This window comes from Ictalurus punctatus, chromosome 12 (genome assembly GCF_001660625.3).
Source record: "Ictalurus punctatus breed USDA103 chromosome 12, Coco_2.0, whole genome shotgun sequence".
Lineage (NCBI taxonomy): Eukaryota > Metazoa > Chordata > Actinopteri > Siluriformes > Ictaluridae > Ictalurus > Ictalurus punctatus.
Window position 1 is genome coordinate 13353711 of NC_030427.2, and position 24474 is coordinate 13378184.

Below are 24474 nucleotides of genomic sequence, written 5' to 3' on the forward strand. Positions count from 1 at the left end.
AAATATTTTAGATTTTTTTTAAAAAGACGAATAAAACAATGAATTAAAATTAATTAATATAGGACTAAATTAATTAATATAGGAAAACATGAAAGAAAACAAGCCAAGGAAAATAAAGGGATAATCATATGCATACATTTGCGTATTTAATCAAACAGAAAATCTTTTGACGTTAGAATTAAAATGTTTATTTCATCATGCGGACTCTCTTTAGAGAAAGACTTCTACAGCAAGGTTTGTTGGAAACTCATTTCATCTTTATTGATCATTGTTTAAAGGAAAAGAAAGAAAAAATGTTTGTTTATGCAAATAAGTATATGCCTGCATATTTAATCAAACCGATCATCTTTTGGTATTAGAATTAAAGTGTATAAAATGTTTATTTCATCATGAAGACTCTATAGAGAGAGAGACTTACAGCAAGGTTTGTTGGACATGCATAATATAACTATAAATCCAACATTAATGAATATTTTGGGAAATTCTGCTGCAAGCAGTCTTCTAAATATGATGAGGGATACAAATGAACATTTCATATCGAAAACGAATGCATTTTATTCATTTTTTTGATTCTCAATATAGCCAGAACTGATTTTGAGGGAAAAGACTTTTAAAAATAAACGTGTGTGTGCTCTAGTACGTGCGGTTTATAAGGTATATAAAGTAAAGTGACCTGTATAACAGAATAACACATCGCTTGACGTGAATATATACACGGTGGACATGAGTGCATAAAAACAGTTGAAGAAGACACATTTTGCAGTTTATCCAAAGATCTGAAAAGTATTTCGGTATGTACTCTTCCTATGAGGCTGTCAGAATGGTTGATGATTAACATGTTGGCTGTTATAAATGTTTAGTTTGGGGGATTCTCACCCCTCTGTCCTCAGCTAACTTGTCCTTAATATCATCTTTAAGCATGTGGATGCATCTACAGTATGACCTCAGTTTAACAATACTCTACGTTTTCTGGCAGGTTCTGTCATCTGCACGTGTTCGTCCACCATGTTACTTCACCTGCCATGACGTGACATGGATAAGCTGAAGAGGTGAGACCTGGCGATAACCTGAGATCACCATTATGACCTGGGAGTGATCAGCTTCTTCTCTCAGCTTTTCCATTCTCTGTACATGTTGAAACAAGAGGTCTCGTTATAACTGGAGCTGGCCTCTGGGGCATCATGAGGTCTCGCATTGAATAATTCAATATCGCACAGTTTAGTTCAGCTTGAGAGTGTAAAATATTAAGTGTTCAATTTTTACACCATGCGATTCAGGCTGGAGAAGTCCCCTTTTTTCAGCAGCGATCATATATGTGCACTCATTCCAGTATGTTGTCGTTTCTATAGTAACAGCGAACACACAGGGACTTGTATGCTGGAAAGTTGACACGATATAAGATTAATAATAAACAGATTAAAAATGTGTTGTAGTTTAACAATGCAAAATGACTAATTGTTGATATTTACCATTTATGGAATGAGTCTCCAGTGTCAGCACATTTCTGTTCATCTGTGTGTATGTGTGTGTGTGTACGTGTGTAGTTTGGGTGAGGAGGAAAGCTCTCAGGTGCGAGGAGTGCTGCATACATGGAGAGGTTACTCCTACAGTGTCACTCCAGAGAAAGTGCTCCTCTCTCGGCCCGTGCTCCAGGCTGCCCTCGGGGCTAAACACGGAGTTCTGCTGTTGGAGGGTAAGAGAACAGGATTTAGTGAACGGCTAATACATTGTCAATAAACCTAAGTTCACTACTTAGCAGGTCCAACTATCTCATACTATCTTTTTATAGCAACACAATTCTATCTATATGATCTTGTTAAATGAATTGAGTAAAGCGTGTACAATTGTATCACGGACTAATGGAGTCTTTATTCACCCTCGGTCAGGTGGGCAGGTATACAGTTTTGGCGAGTTACCGTGGAAACAGAACCCATCATCTCTGAAAACGACAGACCCTATTCTGGAGGCGGGGCTCAGCGAGAAGCATGTGGTTTACGTGTCAGCGGGGATGTTCCACAACGGGGCGGTGACGGAAGATGGAGCCGTGCACATGTGGGGGGACAATACTTATGGCCAGTGCGGTCTTTCAGGACTCTCAGTCGTCCCCAATCCCACGCCGGTGGGCGTGGTGGCCAGTGAGACCACGCCCTCTCGGCCAGTCAGGATTGTAGAGATGGCATGCGGTGAACAGCACACGCTGGCACTTTCAGTTGAGCATGAGGTGTGGTCATGGGGCAGCGGCTGCCAGTTAGGTTTGCATGTCTCGTCTTTCCCTGTCTGGAAGCCGCAGAAAGTGGAGCACCTTGCCGGGAGGCATGTGCTGCAGGTGGCATGTGGCGCCTCGCACAGCCTTGCGCTTGTGCGCTGTCCACCTCCTCCTCACGAGTCCCGAAGACCTCCTGAGGACAAGTGCGGGCAGTGCAATCAATTACTTTACACCATGACCGACAAGGAGGATCACGTCATCATCTCAGACAGCCACTACTGCCCCCTGGGGGTGGAACTCGACGGTGACGACAACAACAAATCTGCTTCGGAGCATGGCCTAGTTCACGGAACTCCTAGTTCAAGGGGCAAGATGAAAAGTTCCCCATCTGAACCGGTTTTAATGACACACACCCAGAGCCCCAAGTCCATCTTTCCTTCCATGTCTAGCCCTGTCCAAGCACCTAGTCCTGTTCCTGAATCTCAGGATCAGGTTCAGATTGCAGGGGAAGTGTTTGTTCAGTCAGACTCTAAAGACCTGAAGGAATCTCAAGATCCGGTGACTAACGGTGAGGTGTTTGAAGCAGCCACGGAGCCAAGCACTCATGAGAGGGAGAACTCAAATGCTACCCAATGGTTGACCGGGACAGGCACCAAATCCTCTCAATACCCAGACGAGCAGGCACTCAAGGATTACCTGAAGAGGCTTTCGGCTCAGACGCTGGCTGAGCAGGCTGCTAAGAGCCCGAGTACAGCTCAGTGTGCACAGGTTGGTGACTCTCAGTACTCTTTTTGTCAGATGTAGAGTAAAACAGTATCGTGTAACGTAACAAGAAAGCAGCATTCACATTGGTGATCCGGTTCTTGCATCATTATAATCAATTTTTGGACCATTATATATATACGTTTATATACTGTGTACAAATCTGTCTCAGGGTATTTGCAGTAAATAGCCAGTGTTTGTAGATATAACAGTTTGGATAGATGCATTTTGCTGCTGTTGTTCATTTCAAATGTTGATTTAAAAGGCTGATTTTCAAGTGATTTGTAAATAAATTATCAGACTAGCACGGTGACTTGTCTGATACTTTGAAAATAGTCCTACTCTGCATCATCATTCATGAATTAACGCATCATACAATAGCAGATTCCAATATTGAATTGTTGGCTTACAAATAGAAATCGTCTTGTTTAACGTGGAAGCCAGAGGTTTACACACCTAGTAGATGGAGTTGTAGGTAAAAGTTTTCTTAGAGTAATTTCTAGTAGTAAAATGTAACCGAGAACTACGACAAGTCTATGATGGTGTTTTGTATCAATGGTTGTAACACCCTGGTAAGTAGCGAAGGCAGCCAGGAATCAAGAAGCAGGCTTTGGAGAGAGTTTCTTTTTACCGGGCCGTAACAAAACAACAAACCACAAAGGCAGCAGGATGTTTCAGTTGTTGGTTTGTCAGAGATCAAGGTTGTCACTCTGTCAGCTCTCCTGGCGTCTTTGCGCTCTCACTCACTGAAACAGACTCTAAATGCTCATCATTCTTAACCACACACAGGTGTAACCACTCACTCATTATCCGATCATTCTCTGCTATTCCCCGTTCCATTCACAACATTGTTGTTCAATGATAACAATTCTTTGTTCTGTCTCTCTCTCTTCCCTCACAGCCTCTCACCGAGCCCGCTGTTGTTTTCACCTTGGACCCCTCAACCCCCGTGGCACAGTCAGTCACCCCAATGGGCTCTGCACTGAACAACCTGGTGGTCTCGTATGCGTCAGCTGTAGGGGAGAGAGTCGCTTCCACGTACGAGGCCCTCTCTCTGAGGAAGGTGATCAGCTACTGGGTGAGCGTAAGAATTTATACGTTGTGTTCATCACTGTTCTACCAGAGCACTGTCACATTCTCGATTATGATTGGAGCATTTTTCAACAGCAGCTCTGACAGCTCTCACAGGTTTATATTCTCTATCTAAGTTATCTTGTATGCTCCAAATGAATGTTGTATAATCCAATTATGGGAAACATATGGTTTATTTAGGCTTCTTTTGAGTTGTTTGTGTTTGTGTATGTGTGTGTGTTCAGGGTCCAGGTGAGGAGAGAGTGCGTCAGGAGGAGCACAAACAAGGCAAGAAAAGCTCGAGTCTGGGGGACATCCGCGAAGAGGAGGCGGAGGGGCTGAGTCGCCGTCTCTCGCTCCCTGGCTTGCTCTCACAGGGTACATGCGCTCTCCATATCTTATACCACCACATGCGTAAGTCTGCACGCACCGATGTGTGTGTGTGTGTGTGTGTGTGTGGCAGGCATCCGTGTTTGAGTCGTTACCTTGACTGGCTTCATAGAAGTGTGTGTACAGTATGCGTGTATGCACCTCTGCATGTAGGTATGTGATTGTGACTTTAAAGAATGGCTTAAAGGGTCTTACAGTTCTCTCGTTGTCTTCGAGAAGCGCCGCATGATTAATTATACATCTTGCTGTTAGTTTTTGGCATTTGGAATTATTGGCACCCTTCATAAACACTTGTATACAAAAGAACGCCGTGTAGTTTTATCTGAGCAATAATGGGTTTATAAAAGCTTGCCGTCTTTTTTGCTACCTTCACCAAAGTATTGTACGGGACAGGAGTATGCACGTTTCCCGTTTATTAATTATTTATGTCTTTTTATTTGAATTACCTGACTGACTCTTTGATCTAGTGACTAACAGCATTATAAACACCCCCCCCCCCCCCCCCCCCCCCCGATTTCTTTGGTTTTAACAATGGTTAGGCGATCTGAAAAAAATAATCACATCACAGTACTTCAAAACATCTACAATATCTACAAGTATGCCGCACGATATATCATTTAGCTAACAAACAAAGTTTTATTGATTTAAGTAAAAAAAAAAAAAAAAAGAACATCAAATCAGCTTCTTCGGTTCAGTTCCATTTAGTTTCTAATAATAAAAAAAATGTAAAAAAAAAAACAAAAAAAAACATATTGCAATACTGATGGTATCTGAGAAAAGTGTATCGTGACGTAATGTATCGCAGTATTGATATCGTTTTGTCGTATCACCCAGCCCTATATCGAGCCCTTTTCATTATCTATCTATTATTTAGAGATATAAACTATTTTGGACATACTTTTTTTTTAAAGAGAAAATACTATTATTCAAAAAATTACTCCTTCTTGTGTTTTTGTTTTGTTTTAGTGAAATATTTCAAGTAGTTGTTTGTCGTATTTCCTTTATACAACAGTTTGTTTTTGCCCATTTTTTTAAAGGGTGCTAATAATTCTAATAATAAGTCTTAGGAAAAAGGAGCGAGTTCTCATTTTCAGTGTGGCCGTGTTATAAAAATAAAAGACAGAAGCGAAAGCACAAGACACAAAAAAAATCACAGAAAGAATAAAAAATCATGTCACAGCTTTCCAGGAATGGGTTTTATTTTATCATTGCGTGTATTAAAGCAAAAAAACGCAAGAAGAAAACACAACTTGTGTGCTGTAATGGGAAAATAATCAACGACGGGGTGGTGTGATGAAGCGGAGTTAGAGTCACCACTCCTCCGTTGATTATTTTCCAGTAACAGCATATCCTGAGGTGTTTAATTCCTCTTATACCACAGCAGTATATCAACGATTACAATTTTCCTTTTATTACAGAACAAAACCTCATACTTTTGATCCGTTTCTAGTTATTTCCAGTGCGAGCAGTTGCACTTCATCACCTTGCCGTCTCCTCGCCTCTTCTTACCTTCCTCCCAAACAACAGATGGACCTCTGCAGGGATGGAACAAAGCACAGCGTGACAGCAGTGTGTGTGTGTGTGTGTGTGTGTGTGTGTGTTTGTGGATGCCATTTGTTTCTCGGCTGCGTTGGTGAATTATTCATGTGAACATGCTGAACTGTTCTTTTTTTTGTTTTGTTTTGTTTCGGGGTTGCTCATACCGTGAACTTGAATTGGGAAATGGCGTACTGAGGGTGTTAAATCCAAAATCTGACATAAATAATAAGGCTGTAAAATCATATCTTATTCATTGTTATTGGCTTTGCGTATAACCTAACAATATGCAAATTACAACGCGAACATTTTAATAGCGTATTCTGTGAGGTTTAAGCATCTGATTAGTTATCTGATAAACCCTGGCCCTGGCATGGCATATTCATGATTTATTAAACACCTCCCTCGACCGACTTCTCAAATCCAGTCCAATACTTAGACGTATCAATCCCAACACTGATCATTAGTATTTAGGATATCCTTGAGCAGCCTTCAGCCATGACAAATCAGAAGTTCATTGACCTTTTCTATTTCTTTATAAACTATACTGTATATACAGTGTATTATAACAGTGTATTATAACAGTGTATATTAGAGGTCGACCGATAGTGGATTTTACCGATACCGATAAATAAGTTGGGCGGTACCTGCCGATAACCAATTAATCGACCGATATTGGTGCTACATTCAAACTGAACCAAAAATTAACACTCCAAATAACAAATAACTATAGAGACATCCAAAGTGAATCAAAAAACACTTCAAACAGCACAAGAAAATTAGTCAGGGATCGTTTTTATTTCGTACTGTATAAATATTTAATATTTTAGTATATAGTATTTATAAGTACTGTATAATGACAACGGACCCTTCTCAGCCACTCTGGCAACGGACGCAACCGGGAAAAACTGTCGGAGTAGATTTTTGCCCATGGACGATAGTTCCAGCAGTGCCAATTAATCGGCAAAACCGATCAATCAGTTGACCTCTGGTTTATACTACAGCGCTGCTGAATTCTCGATTCTGATTGGTCACAAGGTGTTGGTTAATTTTCTGTAACAGCAGCTCTGAGGGTGTTTCCGGCTCTAAGGCAAATAAAAGGTTTAATGTTAATGCACTGCTCTAATACATTATCGTTTCTATACTAACAACAATGGGGGGAAGGGGGAGAGGGGTGCCACATAAACTGAAACTAATTATAAAAAAGTGTAAATACAGTTGTATAATTGTTGATATGCTGAAGTTTTCTTTAAGGAGATGTTTATTTAACGTTTATGGAAGGAGTCTCCGGTGTCAGCACTAAACTGTCTATAACACAAGAAGCTGCGTTTTATTGGGGTTTTTTTTTGTCACATTGACTTGTAAACTGACTTGTTTCATGAATGTTCCACAACATTAAATGCAACTAGAAATGAATAAAATGTATGATGTTATTCTGTAATGAAATAAAAAAAATTAATTGTTGATAAATTGCTGTGGTGTAAGAGGAATAAAACACTTTGGGTCATGCAATTATAGGAAATTAATCAGCTTCTTCAAAAATTACTGGTAACAGTGAATAATTATGTCCTTATTATAATTTGTTCTCTCTCTCTGTCTGTTTCTCAGTGTCCCCACGTCTCTTACGGAGGGTGAGTCGCCCACGTGACCACGCTGTTGCCCTCACCCCAGCTGGCGTGGCTGAATCAGACGCCCGCTTGCCCTCTCTGCAGACGGAGGTGTGGAGCTGGGGGCGGGGTCAGGAGGGGCAGCTCGGACACGGAGATGTCCTGCCTAGGTCAGCTACCCACAATGCACTGTGATACAGATGACTGAATAGCAGAATAACCTATTTATGAGTTTAAATGAAATCACACAACATTCTAGTTGTATAATATAATTGATCCTTATCCTTATTAGTGTTCTAACTGATTCTTGTGGTCCAGCATATCTAAACACGATCGCACAACATAAAATGAGCGGTGACATTTCTCTTGTTCTCTACATGCATTAATAATTCAAGCATTTGAAAATTAGGCCAATTCTTCAACTTGTCAACAATCCTGTTACCAAGACAGAAAACAAATCTTGAAAGCTTGAAATGAAATGAAGAGAATAATTTATTTCTCTTTTCTCTGTGCAGACTGCAGCCGTTGTGTATTAAGAGTCTGAGTGGCAAAGAGGTAGTGAGAGTGGCTGCAGGTGCCCTCCACTCACTGGCCCTGACTGCCCAATCACAGGTGTGTATATGTGTGTATGTGTGTGTATATCTGTGATGTGTGTATGTGTGAGAGTTTATGTTCCTGAGCTTTACTATAGTGTGCTCTTAATTCAGCATCATCATCAACTCCTAGATCACCTTTAAGAGGTGCCTCAGTGCAACAAAACGGCGGAATTTATAGTTACATTTAATGTTGCAGAACATCAGTAAAGCAACTTGGTTCCTCTTATCACTTACATTGTAGCAGATATAAACAACCATTCCATCACCAGCCTCTCTTTTTTCTCTCTTGAAACTCTTGTGGGCGGGGAAATTCAGCTTTCAATCTCTGGAACCGCTTTACTTCTAACACTGGAGACTCCTTCCAGAGTTGCTGAATATGTATACAAAATCATGAATTTGCTGCAACTTTGCAACTTATACATAGATCTAGTACATTTATACTGTAAACCTGCTACTGTCAGAGCTATTGACCAATCAGATTTGAGATTTCAACAGCACGGTGGTATAATAGTAATTATCACTCAGATTATTGTTTATTATATTCAGGGATACTTTTATGTGTGTAAATTGTATTTGTGTGTGTGTGTGTGTTGATATCAGAGGAGAGAAGTACATGAATGTATGGAGGGATGATTACAAGTATGTATGTGTATATAAAACAGTGTGTATTGTTAAATGTGTGTGTTGTGTGACAGGTGTACTCCTGGGGCAGTAACAGCTTTGGTCAACTGGGGCACATGGAATCCCCCAGCACCATCCCTCATCTAGCCAAGGTATACACATATATATATATATATATATACACACACACACACACACACACACACCCGTGACAGGACATTCTTTCAGGGTCTAGTGCATGTATCTACTGCACAGAAGAATCATTTAAATTACAGAGCATTAAAAAAACAAAAAAAAAAACAAGGTGTTGGCTTTCAACTACTATACATTCAAAAATGTACATACCAGGAACGTCACACACCCAGGTTAAACAAACAACAGGTCATTTTCATGGAGTTACCACACCACTGAATTTTTCAAAATGGTGATTACGCAGGTTTCTTGTTCCTTACTCCAGTGGTTCTTATCCCTTTTGTTTCCAGCTTTGACTCCAATTCTTTCTTTCCTTTTTTGTTATACATACTCAAGATCTTTCCCTTTTTATTTTCCACAACTAGGTTGTTTTTTTAAATCAGTGATTAATACAGTTATACCGTGAGACTGTGATATTTTCAGACTAGGTTATCATACCTTGAAACTTTCAAACCCTTAATCAAGAACAAAACCACCTGTCCTCTTTTTACTATAGTGACACATTATTTTTCTGTTTTAATAAAATGGCTACCTATTTCTTTGCCCAACTTTCCAAATCTTACAACATGCTGATTGGCTGTGTGTAAAACGTGATTAATAGGATATGAGTTTCACAGTCAGTGGCATGGTATGACCTTCCAGACACCTTGTTGTCTCCGCTTTAAAAACCTAATAATAAAACAAGGGTATTACAACACTTTTTAGTAGAGATGGTAAATTATACAGACATATTATTCCCCACATCCTAATGATCCTTTGATACACACGTACACAAATCCTCCATCCTCTCTTGCTCTGTTTGTCCTCTCTGTCTTTGGTCTGTAGTTGTCAGAGGGGATTCGTGCATGGGACATAGCAGCAGGACAGCATCACACTCTCCTATTGGCTGACGGAGACTGCCTTCAGCCAATCCTCTACTACAGCGGCCAGCAGGTGAAGGAGGGATCCGGTGAGACGGCCGAGGAGGAGAGCGGGGGTTACACACAGCAACCCGTACTTCTGCCCTTCTGCATGAACGTTAGTGACACTGTATTTCCATGATTTTTCAGCATCATGACCATAGTGCTGGGTGATATGATATCGATATCGCAATAAACAATGTAATAATAGCCTGACATCCTGATATTAAGAAACAATACTGCACATGTATAGATGATATATCATAATAATAATAATAATAACTCCTTTTATAATGTAGCAATAATATTTTGTCAGTACATTATCATCTAAATGTCTCCCAGTATCATAATATGATATTTTTGCCATGTTGCTCAGCACTAAACAACGTAATAATAATATTAACAACAATAATAATAATAATAATATGCACTTTGAAATAATCATTTCATCTCTACCGGGTACCATTACTGACCTTTTGTTGTTGTGTACTGTTGTGTATGTGTTGTTTGTGTTCATGTGATGTAGCTGGGCTACGTGAGCAGTGTGAGTGCGGGTGGACAGGTGTGTGCAGCGATGGCCGACCGCAACGTGGTGGGTTTAATCGCCAGTCTGCACGAGCTGGCAGCAGCCGAGAGAAAGTACTACTGCAAACTGACGAACATCAAGAGCCTGCTTCTGCAGCCACTGCTTAAACTGGGTATACTGTGTGTGTGTGGGTGTGTGTGTGTGTATGTGTGTGTTTATCTTTTTTAAAAGGAAATGGTAAAAAATATTGCACTCAATAACAATAAACATTATATACATATTTATTCATTTTATTTTTATGTTGGTAGAATCTTTAAGCTCTGTGCTGGGACCCTCATGCACTGGACTCCTCCAGAACCTGATTGGTCGATTCAGCCGCCTATCACAGTTCACGGGTCAGAACTCGGCAGCCTTGACCTCCTTCCTGCGGCGCTCGCGTGATCTCAGAGGCCTGGTTCTCCTTGACAACGCACATCTGTTCCCGGACTCGTATTCTGAGCAAGTACACACACACGCACAGAATCTGAGGTCATAATAACACATAACACAATAACATGCTGATATTACGGAAAATGCCAGAACAAATCAATAATCTAATGAAGATCTGTAATTTCCTGTTTCTCTCTGCCTCTGTCTCTCTCTCTCTCTTTAGGTTCTGTGCTGCAGTGGGAAACATGCTGGTCATGGGTGGCTTTCAGGCTCTTGTTAAACCTTGCCAGTGAGTCATTGTCGTGTGTGTGTGTGTGTGTGTGTGTTTTAAGATGTTTTAAAGAGTGAGAAATGTGAGTTTGGACCTGTCCACAAGTCCTATGGTTGCCACTCATTTTAGGTAACGAGTTACACATGTTACTCTTACTCCAAAGCTAAGTTGGCCAGACCCCAAAAACAAAACAAAAAAAAAAATTATTGAACAGTAACACATCAACAACGCCTCTGTTCATTTATCTGAAAGACCAACACCAACAAAAGCTAAAAACAAATGATGGATTTGCATAAGTATTCACCCCCTAGAAATTTGTTTGTAGTTACAACATATTGTAGAGTTTATTGCTCTGATTTTCTCCCTAGTGGAATAACAGAGACTGATTTTGTTCCCCCCCTATCTTTCAATTCAGTTACAGTTTATTTTAATTTTGAACATTGGTTCTAAACTCATATGGGCAGACGGGATTACAGCCTTTTTTTCTGTGGTCTTTTTGACACCTCTGCTTACTTAAAGAGCGTAATTCTTCCTGAACTAGAAAGAGTTTCTTGTCACGTCTTTGCCTTAGTAAGCTTTCGTCGTCATATCGTTCTAATGGGTTGAGATTAGTTTTGTGTGTTTTACATGTTAAAACATATGATAATGTAGTTCCACTTCTACAAAATCAACCATTATACAGTATAGAAGCTATTATAATTTTTATTACGTTATATGCTCTTTACTGTTTAAAGACAATAAATCTACAGCACCACAAATTAGATTTTTGCAGATCCATAATTATATGGATTTTATTTTTTTTTCTTCAGATCTGTTATAAATCGTGATACCTGGGCTACAAGATGTTGTTGATTTTGAACGCTTGTTGTGTAGGGATGTGTTCGGGAAGGGTGCAGAGACGGTCCAGAAACTGTCCGAGTGTTCGGAAGACGGTGCGATGCTGGCCGACGTTCTGGCTCATCTGTTTTACCTTCCCATCCGCCATCTCCACGAGTACAGCCACCTGTTGCTCAAACTAACATCGTGCTACAATCCGGTACGCGTAAGCGTTATGTTCCTGCTAAATAAATAATAACAGTTTAATGCTGTGTAATAACAATCATGCTGTACAGTAAATGTATGAAATATATTCTGTAGTTATTGAATAGTTTTATGTGATTGATGACCGTGCGTGTTGTACCTCAAACGCCTTTTAGAGCTGTGCGGACTATCAGAAGCTGCAGGAGGCCTATCAGAAGTACGAGGCTCTGGCTGTTCATCTTAAGAGGAAGAGGAAGGAGGCGGAGTACACGCTGCACTTCTGGAGGAGCTTTCCTGGAAAGATGACCGTGAGTGATCACTTAAATATTTCTTCAATTCACTCTTAATTAGACGTCTGTTTCTTCTTGTAAAGACTCTAGACACATTTAATGAGAGGTTGTACATGAAAGGAAAAGATGAAATATTTGTGACCTATTATTCCAGACTAGATATACTGGGAATTGTGGGGAGTGTTTAGAGTCGATAGTTTTTTATATTATTAACCGATCACCCTGTCATATCCGCCGTTATCTCAGGACTCGCTGCGTAAGCCGTCTCGCCGCTTGGTGTGCGAGAGCAGCAACAAAGCCCTGACCTTGCAGAACGCCGGACGCTTCTCCGTCAACTGGTTCATCCTTTTCAATGATGCTCTTGTTCACGCTCAGGTACTTCAGGTTCTTGCATTCCTCTATTCTTCCAAACTGCTTTTGCTTCTGCTTCCCCGTGTCTGTTGATCTGTTGTGATGCTCCCGAGGGAGATCTGAGTGTCTGATGTTTTATTTCTGTCCTGGTAGGGAATGTTTGCCTCTAAGGGGCTTGTAAGTATGAATTAGCGCAAGAAAACAAATATATAGAGAATTCATTCTTTTCTAGCACAGCTTCCCCAAGTGTTCAGGGCTGGGCTCAGCGCTATAGTGCAGATTGTCTTTCGCTCTCTGCTCTGTGTTTTTGAATAATTGTGACTGTGATGATGTAGAATGATGTCAGGAATAAAACGGATCCTTATCGCTGGCTAGAGATTAGGAACATAGTTATTGACGAATATCAAAGTGCAGCATGATCTATCAATAAGAGACACAACACACGCTTGCCTGTCCAAAATATCTCTCAGCTTGTGTAACATATTTATGAATAAATGTTTTTACAGGTATAAATACCTTATACGTTGGGTGTATATGCCTTATATAAGAAATGGTTTTTTTCTTATTTTTTATGCCTTTTATAAAGGCAAAGCAAACTGTGTATTCACAACTTGCACAGAGACTGTAACATTTATGGAAGGAATCTCCAGTGTCACCGTCAGCCGTGTTATCGTTTCTATAGTAACAACTTACACTGGGCTTTGTATGGTGGCTGTATCCATATATTTAAAATAATAAATAATAAACACCCCCCAAGTGTTTTATGCCTTAGGTAATACATTTTGACAAATCATTGCATGTTCATTTAACTATTTATGTCACCGCAGTTCAGTTAACATTTGTGATTTGTCTCTTATTAACAGATCCTAATCAACATATTTGTCTTTCTGTTAAGAGTTTGGTCGTTGTAATGGTTATATACTGAGAATCATAGCTGTGTTGTCTCTTTTTGGAGCCACTGGCACACGAGTGCCTGATCCAAGCCCTATCCTGTGCCTGTACTTGCCCCTTCCCCGGCCTGTCCCCCTTGAATGCTGTAGTACGGTGTTTTAATGTTTCCATTGGTCCTTTGTGTCAGACACAGTCCCAGTGGTGGTCATCCCTTTGGCAGGCTCCTGCCAGTATTAGTTTTACCCCTGATACTCTAATTTACTCTTTTTCTGGGTTTTTGTGTGTGTGTGTGTGTGTGTGTGTGTGTGTGTGTGTGTGTGTGTGTGTGTGTGTGTGTGTGTGTATGTGTGTCTGTGGTAGGGCTGCACAATATATGCAGAAAATCATAATGTATCGTGAATACGCTGATCAGTGAAATGACCAAAAATATGGAATAAAACACTTGAAGGCACACTGTTATAGGAAAATAATCAACGATTGCATGGTGTAGTCTCGCAAAGTTGATTGTTTTTCTCTTTAAGCACGTCCCAAAGTGTTTTATTCCTCTTATACCTCAGAAATTTGCTAACATTAACAATTTTATAGATAAATTTATAGATAAATGTCATCGAACGTCCATGAAGCTATTTTTTCCCGGCGTGTTACCACTTACATTATAACAGTTATAAACACTTGTGAGCACGCCAGCATTTCTTTATTCTTTCTTTAGATGTTGGAGACAAAACCAAAAAAAAGACGCAGGCTTGTCATGTTACCAAGACAACTCAAAGGAATATTTCCTTCCATAAATGTAAACTAAAAGCCTTCTTACAAAAAACTTGAACATATCAGTAATTACACACGTTTTATCGTCCACCGTGCAAATCCCTCTTAAATGTTGTTTCCATCAACACGCAAATTCCGACCAATCAGTATCACAAATTCATCAGCGCTGTGGTATAAAAGGATGAATCGTGTCATATTGTAGATATCAGCACTGACATGATGGTTAGTATGTGATGTACTGTGCAGCCCATGTCTTTGCGTGATCTATCCAAATCTCTTTTTACAACCCCAATTCCGAATGGAAAATGTTAATAAAAACAAAGACGAGTGATTTTGTAAATGTACTTTGACTTGTATTGAAACAAAAAAATGTGTAAAGACAAGGTATTTGATGTTTTACCTTATCAACTGCATTTTTTTTATTTATTTTTTTAAGGTAAGCATTTATTTTTGCAATTGATGCATGCAACATGTTAAAAAAAATTGGGGCAATTTAGGACTAATAGCAATGTGACAAGTTGAAATAAGAAGGTGATGTGAAACAAGTGAGGCAATCGTCTAATCATAGTATATATGGAGTTTCCAAAAAAAGCCTAGTCCTTCAAGAACAAGGATGGGTCGAGGCTCGCCAATCTGCCAACAGATGCGTCCGCGAATAATCCAACACTTTGAGAACAACATTCCCCAAAGACAAATCGGTAGGATTTTGGGCATTTCACCTTCTACACTGCACAATATAATTGAAAGATTCAAGGAGTCCGGACAAATATCGGTGCGCAAAGGGTGAGCCTGAAAATCCCTCAGATATCACCGTCTTGAAAACCGTCATGAGTCTGTAAGTCTGTAATGGATATCTCGACATGGGCTCGGGAATACTTTGGTAAAACTTTGTTAGTCAACACCATTCGCCGCTGCATCCACAGATGCAAGTTAAGGCTTTACTATGCAAAGCAGAAGACATACATCAACACTGTCCAGAAGCGCCGCTGACTTCTATTCTGAGATGGACAGTAACACAGTGGAATCGTGTTTTGTGGTCTGACGAGTAACATTTCAAATAGTTTTTGGACAAAACAACCGTTGTGTTCTCCGGGCCAAGAGGAAAAGGACCGTCCAAGCTGTTATCAGAGTCAGGACCAAAAGCCAGCGTCTGTCATGGTATAGTGTGTGTCAGTGCCCATGGCATGGGTAACTTGCACATCTGTGAGGGCATCATCAATGCAGAAAGATATGTACACGTTTTGGAGTAACATATGCTGCCATCCAGATCAGGACAACGCCAAACCACATTCCGTCAGGATTACAAGCGCATGGTTGCGTAAGCAGAGAGTGCGGGTGCTAGCACGGCATGCCTGCAGTCCTGATCTGTCTCCGATTGAGAATGTGTGCCGCATTATGAAGTGCAAAATAAGGTAATGAAGGCCCTGTACAGTTGCGCAGCTGAAGAAATGCATAATGGATGAATGGGGGAAAATTCCACTTGCTAAACTTAACCAACTGGTTTCTTCAGTCCAAACTCTTAATAAGTGTTATTAAAAGAAACGGTGATGTTACACAGTTTTAAACAGTCGACTGTCCCAACTTTTTTGGAGTGTGTCGCCGTCATCAGATTTGAAATGAGTGTATATTTTCCAAAATAAATTCAATCCACAAAGTAAAACATCAAATAATATATTAAGAACGTGTTTTCGATATAGTACAGGGTGGACAAAATTTTCAAGTGATTTTTTGTATGTTTGTTTGCATTTTCCATACTGTCCCAACTTTTTCGGAACTGGGGTTGTATGTTTGTGATGAAATGTGTGCTAGCATGCTGTTAATGAAAACAAATCTCCTGTGTTTTTGGCATGCTCTGCCTTTATCGAGTTTATTTGACCAGTAAAGTCTCTTGGCCTTGTCTTGAAAGTGTGTACGAATAACTCTATATTCTTCCTGCGCTCTTCCTCAGTTCTCCACCCATCACGTCTTCCCGTTGGCCACGCTGTGGGTGGAGCCAATGTCTGACGAGAACGCTGGCCTGTGAGTGAGCCGGTGAAATCGTACTTCCTTGCTAAATAGTGTGTGTCATGATCGCTGTAATAAAAATGTGTTGTGTCGGGCAGGTACGGGTTGAAGTTGACCTCACCTGAGGAAAGCTTCATGCTGCTGGCTTCCTCGCCATCCGAAAAGGTAACATGTCAGTCAAACCTGAAGGCAAGAACTTCATTTTTGCATGGATAAGTAAGGAATAAGACACATGGCGTTGTGATGTTATAGGAAAATAATCAGTTACTGTTCCCTGCCCTGAAGTTGATTATTTTTCCAATAGCAGCATATACTTTACACCTATCCCCACTCTTGATTTTACTGTTTGTGTTTTATTCCTTTCAGGCGAAGTGGTTGCGTGCCATAAATCAGGCAGTGGAGCAGGCACTAAGTGGAGTGGGGTCATACACAGTCCCTCCTACCTCCGGGACGGGATTGAGAGCAGACCCGCCCATTTCCCGTACTGCCTCCTACACCTTCTATAAGGACAGCAGGTTGAAGGACGCGATGTACGAGGGCCGCTGGGTGGCAGGCAAACCCCACGGGAGGTTGGTGTCTCGGGAAGGGGGCGGAGCTATTGTGCATGATGACAAGAAGCTGATTGGTTGCTTCTGTGTTATAGGGGCGTGTTAAAATGGCCAGATGGAAGGATGTACACCGGGACGTTTAAGAATGGACTCGAGGATGGGTTGGTTGTATATCTTTAATATGATTATGGATAAATTTCTGCACAAATAAAACGTAGCAAATATCTCAATATTGATTTTTGGGTTGTTGTTGGGGTTTTTTTTTTTTTAAGGTTTGGCGACTATATTCTTCCTAACAAGAACCTTAACAACAGTGATTATTACCAGGGCCACTGGAAGGATGGCAAGATGCACGGATTTGGGACCTTCAGGTGCTGAGTTCAATGCAATTCAACAGACACCAAGAACATGGTGCTATTATTAAGGAATAAAACACTTTTTGGTGTACTGTTATAGGAAATTAATCAACAACAGCGTGAGGTGATGAAGAGGAGTTAATGTTATCATCCAGAAGTTTTTAAAGCTGTACTTCTTATATCCTGAAGTGTTTTATTCCTTATAAACTACAACAGTTTACCGATTTTCATTCATTAATTAACAACCCTATCATGCTTTTTTTTCTCTGTTTTCCATTTTTAGGTACATAGAATGTTGTGGAATGTCTTCAAAAAAAGTTCCTTGGTGTTTCCATTAAAGGGTTTTGTGTAATATGTGTGTGTGTGTGTGTGTGTGTGTGTGTGTGTGTATGTGATTGTAGGTATGCCACAGGAGAAGTGTACGAGGGCTCGTTTCAGGATAACATGCGTCACGGCCATGGCATGCTGAGAAGCGGCAAGCTCAACTCCACCTCCCCCAGCGTCTTCATCGGCCAGTGGGTGAACGACAAGAAAACTGGCTACGGCGTGTTTGATGACATCACAAGGTGAGAGAACGTTGTAGCTCGCATTTAACCCGGTGAGATCATTTGCATCATTTGCATGATTTTACGCATTTCGCTGCTGCAACATGACCGGCTCATCGGATAATTATATGAACGAGCAGGTGCACTGGTGTTCCTAATAAAATGGAAGGGTAGACTATGTATTTGAACCAAGAATATAGTAAAAGAATACTGTAAAACCTTGGTATTTTGTACCTTCTCAACATTGCAATATAATTTGAGATGTTTTCTGTGTTAAACATGTGAGAACTTTTTAATGTGTGTGTTTTGATATCAGAGGAGAGAAGTACATGGGTTTATGGCAGGATGATCAGAAGCAGGGGAACGGCGTTATCGTCACGCAGTTTGGTCTCTACTACGAGGGAGCTTTCAGCAACAATAAAATGATGGTAAGACCCAAACACAAACTTCTGCTTAACTTTTCCGTTACACGTCGTTATTTTTTCTGTTACTTATTGTCTTTTCTTTCTCTCCCGCACACTCAGGGGACAGGTGTTTTACTTTCGGAAGACGACACCACGTTCGAGGGGGATTTCTCAGAAGACTGGACTCTTAATGGAAAAGTGATTTTGAAAGCACTCTCTCTCTCTCTCTCTTTCTGGGAAGACATTTGCATACATCTTGATTTCTGTGTAACAAAATTTATAAAATGTACCTCAGTTTACTCCTGAAACAAAATTTCATCTACTATAAATAGTTTTTTTTTTGTGGGGTTTTAAAAAAACAAAAAAAAAACAAAGGCTACAGTTATTTTTAAACAGTAGACATCCTCTAGTTCAGGAGTTCCAGCCGTATTAACAGCTGAACTCCATCAACCTGAATTATTTACCTTAAGCAGGGTAACATTAAGTGTAACAAACTGTTCTAATCAATGCTGCATTGTAGCTTATTTCTTTTTATTTCATGTGAATTTGACATTCCCATTGCTCACAAAACCCCTGTTTGGAAAACACTACTCTAGTTCATTTATATATAAATGGCTCGTTTAGATGTCTAATGACTATAATAAGAATTAGTAATACAGTCGCTCCAGGATTTTGCAAATTTCCGATCACAGAAATGAACACAAAATCATGGTAACTCCTCAGTATTCGGAGGAGCTTGCAGTTTTTAAAATCTTCTGCAGAAAAAGATTAAAAAGGCTCTCAAGTTAAAGTTACGAGAGAATCGCAGAAATGGTTATTATAAGGTCTAAAACAGGAAATATTAACCTTTCAAATATCGACTCTGCTCAATAAAATAATAATTAAAAAAAGATGTGGAAAATTCAGAAACAGCAGGAGTCTGCAAATGTCATTTTTTTAAATCACATTCATAAATCTTTTTTTTTCTTTTACTTTTAAATATCTTACATATAATTTCGGACCATTTTGTTGCATATAATGTTAAAGAAACATTGAAACAAACAAAAAAAAGAAAACACTCATTTGTTTCATTAGTTTAAAGAAGGGGTACACACAAATTTTTGTACTCAGTTGTATAGAGTTCTACTTTGTAGCACAAATATGTTTTTAAATTCACGCTTCAAAAAAAAGAGAAAAATCAGTGATATTCAGTTCTGCAAGTTCCATCCCAGTAGTTCCTCATCCTCAGAAAAGTACCTACACTAGAGCAAGAACCTTAAAAATGTCCTGTTTTGGAAACATGCCTGACACCCCCTATCTCCAGGGTACTCTGACGATGCCTAATGGAGACTACATCGAGGGTTCCATCAGCGGAGTGTGGGGAACCAGCCTGAAGATATCGGGGTCCTACTACAAACCAAACCTGTATGACTCAGAGAAGGACAAGAGCCGGGCGCTGTATGTTTATTTTACATGTTCACTGTTTTATTAATACATACCTTATGGTATGCTTATGAGTGTGTGTGTGTGTGTGTGTGTGTGTGTGTGTGTGTGAGAGCAGTAAACTGGGTCGGTTTTCCGTGCACCCTGAGGAGAAGTGGAAGGCGGTGTTTGGGGAGTGCTGGAGCCGCCTGGGATGTGACACAGCGGGACAGGGAGAGACCAGGATGGCCTGGGACAACATCGCTATAGCGCTGACCACTAACAGGAGACAGCACAGGGACAGGTACAGTCTGACTCTCTGACTCAGTACTACGACAGGACAAAGTGTGCACCACGTCTGCCATCTTGAAATGCAGGGAAGCAGTATACCTGTAACTCCCAGTTAGTACGGAAAAAGTGGATGTGTAAATTTTCCTATAGATAGACTGAACACATAGACTACATGGACAGAAACATCCAGTGTGTGTGTGTGTGTGTGTGTGTGTGTGTGTGTTGTAGTCCTGAGCTGCTGAGTCGTTCCCACAATAAAACTCTGGAGAGCCTGGAGTTCATCCCTCAGCATGACGGGCCTGTTACGTTGGAGAAATATGACATCATTCGCCGCTACCTCATCAAGGTCAGTCCTGTACACTGACTGCAATGAGAAGATCAGTACTGTTCTTATGTACCCTGACGTTTGGCGTTTGGTCACAGGCGTGTGACACACCGCTGCACCCACTGGGGCACTTGGTGGAGACGTTGGTAGCCGTGTACCGAATGACGTACGTGGGCGTCGGAGCAAACCGCAGGCTGCTGCAGCAGGCCGTCAACGAGATCAAATCCTACCTCAGCCGCATCTTTCAGATCGTCAGGTGTGTATGTGTGTGTGTATATATATATATATATATATATGTGTGTGTGTGTGTGTGTGGTACTTAATCTGTATTTAAAGGAATTTCAGTGGTTTAAAAGAATTAGTATTCGACGCATTGATATATTAATGAGAATATTTTACAGAAAAGGTTAATAATATAGAGACGAGTGAGTCAGTCCCTGTTGGAAATTCCGATTTGGAATCATAAAATTTGGTTTCCTTATTTAGGCTTTATTGTAAGAAATTATTGAAGCATAATGGGAAAATAAAGTATGCAATGAAGGATAAATGGCAAGTTTAGGTCATTTTGCCTAAATGCTTAAAGTGCCTCTATTATGGTTTTTCAAATATTATCTTTCATGTAGTGTGTTATAGAGCTATTTTTGAATGTAAAAACGTCTGCAAAGTTTCAAAATCAAACAGAGTTATTGACTCCCAAAAGAAGGAAGTGATTCTGAACAGCTGAGATGAGTCGTTAGTGATTCCAGACTTACTTCCTGTACTAACCTACGTAGGTTTGTAACAAAAAGCCCCGCCTCTGATCTTCATCGGCTGCTCGCTGACAGCGGTAGACCAATCACAACAGACTGGGACATCTGACCAATCAGAGCAGAGTATGCCCTCTGAAAGGAGGAGTTTAGAATGAATCATTTAGAACGGATCATTTAACAAGTTGTGACACTGGGGGGGAAAATGGTAATGCTGCAGTTTAAATTATGAGTACATTAAAGCACATGAGCACATGTTTTTTGACCTTGGATGCATGCAAATCTATTGTATGAGACATTTAGAACAAAATTAGGCACGTTTCAAAACCATAATAGGAGCGCTTTAAGAAACGTGTTTGGTTATGTTAGGTGTTGAGCAATTCTCCGATCTCAAACAATCAAATGTGCGCTAAATATGATAAAAACACATTTTTTATTAGTATTTGAATGGTGACGTTTCTTCTGACATCCGTATTCCATTATGATGTGCTGTAACTGTGAAATGATCGCTATGCATTGATCAGTGTGTGTGTGTGTGTGTGTGTGTGTGTGTGTGTTTGGGTCTGTGTTGTAGGTTTCTGTTTCCTGATCTTCCAGAGGAAGGTGGGTTGCTGGCTGAGGCGCCGAACGAAAAGAAGGAATCAAAGTCATCTAGCAGTGACCTCGAGTCTCCAAAACCAGGGTGAGAGTCAGAATCAAGACACACAAATCACGCTTATTAAAGAACGACACATGGTACTATTGTATCTCTTACAGGTTACTTACATACATACAGATGTTGCGTAACATCTGTGAAACACGTTAGTTCCTGTTATCGTACACGTTATAGCAGATTGAAATGGTCATTCCGTCGTCAGCTGTATGTCGGAAAATGTAATGTTTAAAGCTTTACCTCCGCAGGCGTGTGGTCAGTAGCTCCGCCCTGCTCCTGCCCGTCTTGCTGCCGCGTCTCTACCCGCCTCTCTTCACGCTGTACGCTCTGGACAAGGAGAAAGAAGACGACGTGTACTGGGACTGCGTGTTGCGTCTTAACAAGCAGCCCGACCTCGCGCTTCTCGCCTTTTTGGGAGTGCAACAGTGAGATATACACGCAGACTACATAACACTACACAAACACTGATGATGTTCTGTGTGCAACCATGTTCGTTCATCAACATTTTCTGATTTCGTAGGAAATTCTGGCCTGTGGCCGTCACAGCACACGAAGAACAGCAACAGGTTCTGTAGACGTTTTGTCTATACCAAATTTCCCCTCACATCCAGTGTAGACAAGATGGTGATTATATCCTGTATGTATGTGTGTATGTATGTGTGTGTGTGTGTGTGTGTGTGTGTGTGTGTGTGTGTGTAGGTCCTACCCAGCACTAAAGATGCTTGTTTTGCTTCAGCTGTGGAGACACTACAGCAAATTAGGTTCGAAATCCTGTGTGAAGTTGAGCTACAGAGCTTTCAGACTTGCCCAGCTTTCAGATTTTTATCATCAACATGTTTTATGGTGTTTTTTTTTTTTGTTTTTTTTTGTCCTCCAGCACGACATTCACTCCCTCGGACAAGCTGCAGGTCATCCAGTTGACCTTCGAGGAGATAACCCAGGAGGTGCTTACCTTACTCAAACAGGACTTCCTGTGGTCCATGGACGACCTGTTTCCTGTTTTTCTCTACGTGGTGCTGCGTGCTCGGTAACACACTTCGAATCAGAGACCCCGCCATTAGAGACACTCCTTTTGAAATATCAGCTGACATCCAGAGACGGTGTGTAATCTGCTTCTAGGTTCATTAAAAGTACTGTTTTTTTTTTTCCTCTCCAGAATTAGGAACTTGGGGTCAGAGGTCAGTCTGATCGAGGACCTCATGGACCCGTGTGTGCAGCACGGAGAGCACGGAATCATGTTCACCACATTAAAGGTACTGCACAAAAACATGCACAGAATTTGAAACATTTGAAACTTTTTACGTCTGAATTTGCTTCTCTGTCCTGTCAGGCGTGTTATTATCAAATTCAGCATGAGAAGATCACATAAGGAGCATGCCGATGCGCTGAACGACCGACAGACGGAACCGGCCGCATGCTTTCATGACGGACATGTGATGAGCTGATCGTGGGCTGGGCCAGGATCATGATGCAGCTGCCTGACAGGGAAAAACCCTCCCTGATCACTCCTGTCTTTTTTGTTTGTTTGTTTGTTTGTTTGTTTGTTTGTTTGTTTTGCAATATATCTCTTCCAGTGTGACTATAGACCTTAACCTTCATCTGTACTCAACCATGGATTTTTCTGTGGATTTTCTCTTTAAAGCAGCCATCCTTCTGTTTTTTTTTCTTATATGTTTTGTTTTATTATTATTTTTCCATGAATGTGAAAGAGGCTAAAGTCGTTTCTGGACACATACAGGGACACATGATCCTGCAGCAGGGTGCCTTCTTCAATGTATTTATTTATTTATTTATTTTTCCTTATTCTTCAGTGTCAAACCAGACATTAACAAATCCTGTGTCTTAGATAGCACTGACGGTTGATGTTTGCATAGCTACATACATGAAGGTGTGATTGGATGATATTGGTGGTCACATGCTGCTCCAACAGCTAATCAGATGTATGGAATTCTGACTTGGGTTCTTTTGAAGATTTTTTTATTTAATCATATGCACATTTTGCCTAGTTTTTTTTTTTTGTCGAACTCTATTTAAACGATTACAGTTTCAGAGACTTGAAGTGTTTCCATTTTGCTGTAATTTTGCAGTTCTCATGCCACGGTCCAGTTATTTGATAAATTTTTTTTTTAACCATCTTTACTATAAACGTATTACTAGATGTTTAATTCTCCCACAGAAGCACACTTCTATTTATCTGTAATTTTTTGGTCTTTATGTGATATTCATGTGTGCACGTGTGTGTGTTTGTGAGGGAGTGTGTTGCATACAGCAATACCTTTTACAGTAATCTGAACTGACCGTGCTATCGACGCGATCTACGTTTTTAATAGCCGAGGTTTTATTTATTTAAGATTCAGACATCCGGTTGCAACGATAATCTGTACAATATCTGTGGATAATCTAATATATTGACACTCATCTTACTGAGATAATGAAATGAGCGATGGTGCAGACGGAGAAGTGAATCTCATATAGTGTTGAAGTAAAAAGACTGATCTTTTCTTCCAGATCTTTACAGAATTGAACTTTTTCTCAGTTCTGCGTTGTACTTCCTGCCGAGTTTCGGTCTTCTTCAGTGCTTGATTGTGTAAATGTCGTCTTTGCAAGACATTGTGACGGTTTGTCCGGTTGGTACGTTCTGTCCAGAGCTGTCTTTGTACCTACAGAGGGCAATAAAGTGGCTGATGGAATGTTTTTCATCCGTGTTTCTGTCAATTTTTTGGGTTGCACCGTGTCATGTGTGCATTGTTATTGGATTATTGATCATTATTAGCGTCGT

The 24474-nt window shown here is 40.4% G+C and overlaps 1 protein-coding gene across 2 annotated transcripts in view; it reads left to right on the plus strand.

Annotated features, from left to right (window-relative positions):
• Positions 1 to 24394, plus strand: part of als2b (alsin Rho guanine nucleotide exchange factor ALS2 b) — a 25100-nt gene extending 706 nt beyond the window's left edge. Inside the window, exons 2-35 of one of the 2 annotated variants that reach the window (XM_017482300.3) lie at positions 977 to 1049; positions 1545 to 1693; positions 1887 to 2974; positions 3870 to 4046; positions 4285 to 4453; positions 7574 to 7742; positions 8088 to 8184; positions 8864 to 8941; positions 9807 to 9998; positions 10407 to 10578; positions 10715 to 10904; positions 11059 to 11124; positions 11980 to 12142; positions 12303 to 12434; positions 12663 to 12791; positions 16372 to 16442; positions 16526 to 16592; positions 16794 to 16996; positions 17071 to 17136; positions 17248 to 17346; positions 17733 to 17897; positions 18193 to 18304; positions 18401 to 18478; positions 19584 to 19717; positions 19821 to 19985; positions 20201 to 20318; positions 20396 to 20553; positions 21618 to 21725; positions 21944 to 22120; positions 22216 to 22261; positions 22395 to 22456; positions 22573 to 22722; positions 22852 to 22948; positions 23026 to 24394. In XM_017482300.3, the coding sequence (XP_017337789.3) occupies positions 1033 to 1049; positions 1545 to 1693; positions 1887 to 2974; positions 3870 to 4046; positions 4285 to 4453; positions 7574 to 7742; positions 8088 to 8184; positions 8864 to 8941; positions 9807 to 9998; positions 10407 to 10578; positions 10715 to 10904; positions 11059 to 11124; positions 11980 to 12142; positions 12303 to 12434; positions 12663 to 12791; positions 16372 to 16442; positions 16526 to 16592; positions 16794 to 16996; positions 17071 to 17136; positions 17248 to 17346; positions 17733 to 17897; positions 18193 to 18304; positions 18401 to 18478; positions 19584 to 19717; positions 19821 to 19985; positions 20201 to 20318; positions 20396 to 20553; positions 21618 to 21725; positions 21944 to 22120; positions 22216 to 22261; positions 22395 to 22456; positions 22573 to 22722; positions 22852 to 22948; positions 23026 to 23064 (5103 nt within the window). In that variant the 5' untranslated portion in view covers positions 977 to 1032 and the 3' untranslated portion in view covers positions 23065 to 24394. The remainder of the gene's footprint in view (positions 1 to 976; positions 1050 to 1544; positions 1694 to 1886; positions 2975 to 3869; positions 4047 to 4284; positions 4454 to 7573; positions 7743 to 8087; positions 8185 to 8863; positions 8942 to 9806; positions 9999 to 10406; positions 10579 to 10714; positions 10905 to 11058; positions 11125 to 11979; positions 12143 to 12302; positions 12435 to 12662; positions 12792 to 16371; positions 16443 to 16525; positions 16593 to 16793; positions 16997 to 17070; positions 17137 to 17247; positions 17347 to 17732; positions 17898 to 18192; positions 18305 to 18400; positions 18479 to 19583; positions 19718 to 19820; positions 19986 to 20200; positions 20319 to 20395; positions 20554 to 21617; positions 21726 to 21943; positions 22121 to 22215; positions 22262 to 22394; positions 22457 to 22572; positions 22723 to 22851; positions 22949 to 23025) is intronic. The other variant, XM_017482301.3, reaches the window with a different exon arrangement.
• Positions 24395 to 24474: the final 80 nt, after the last annotated feature.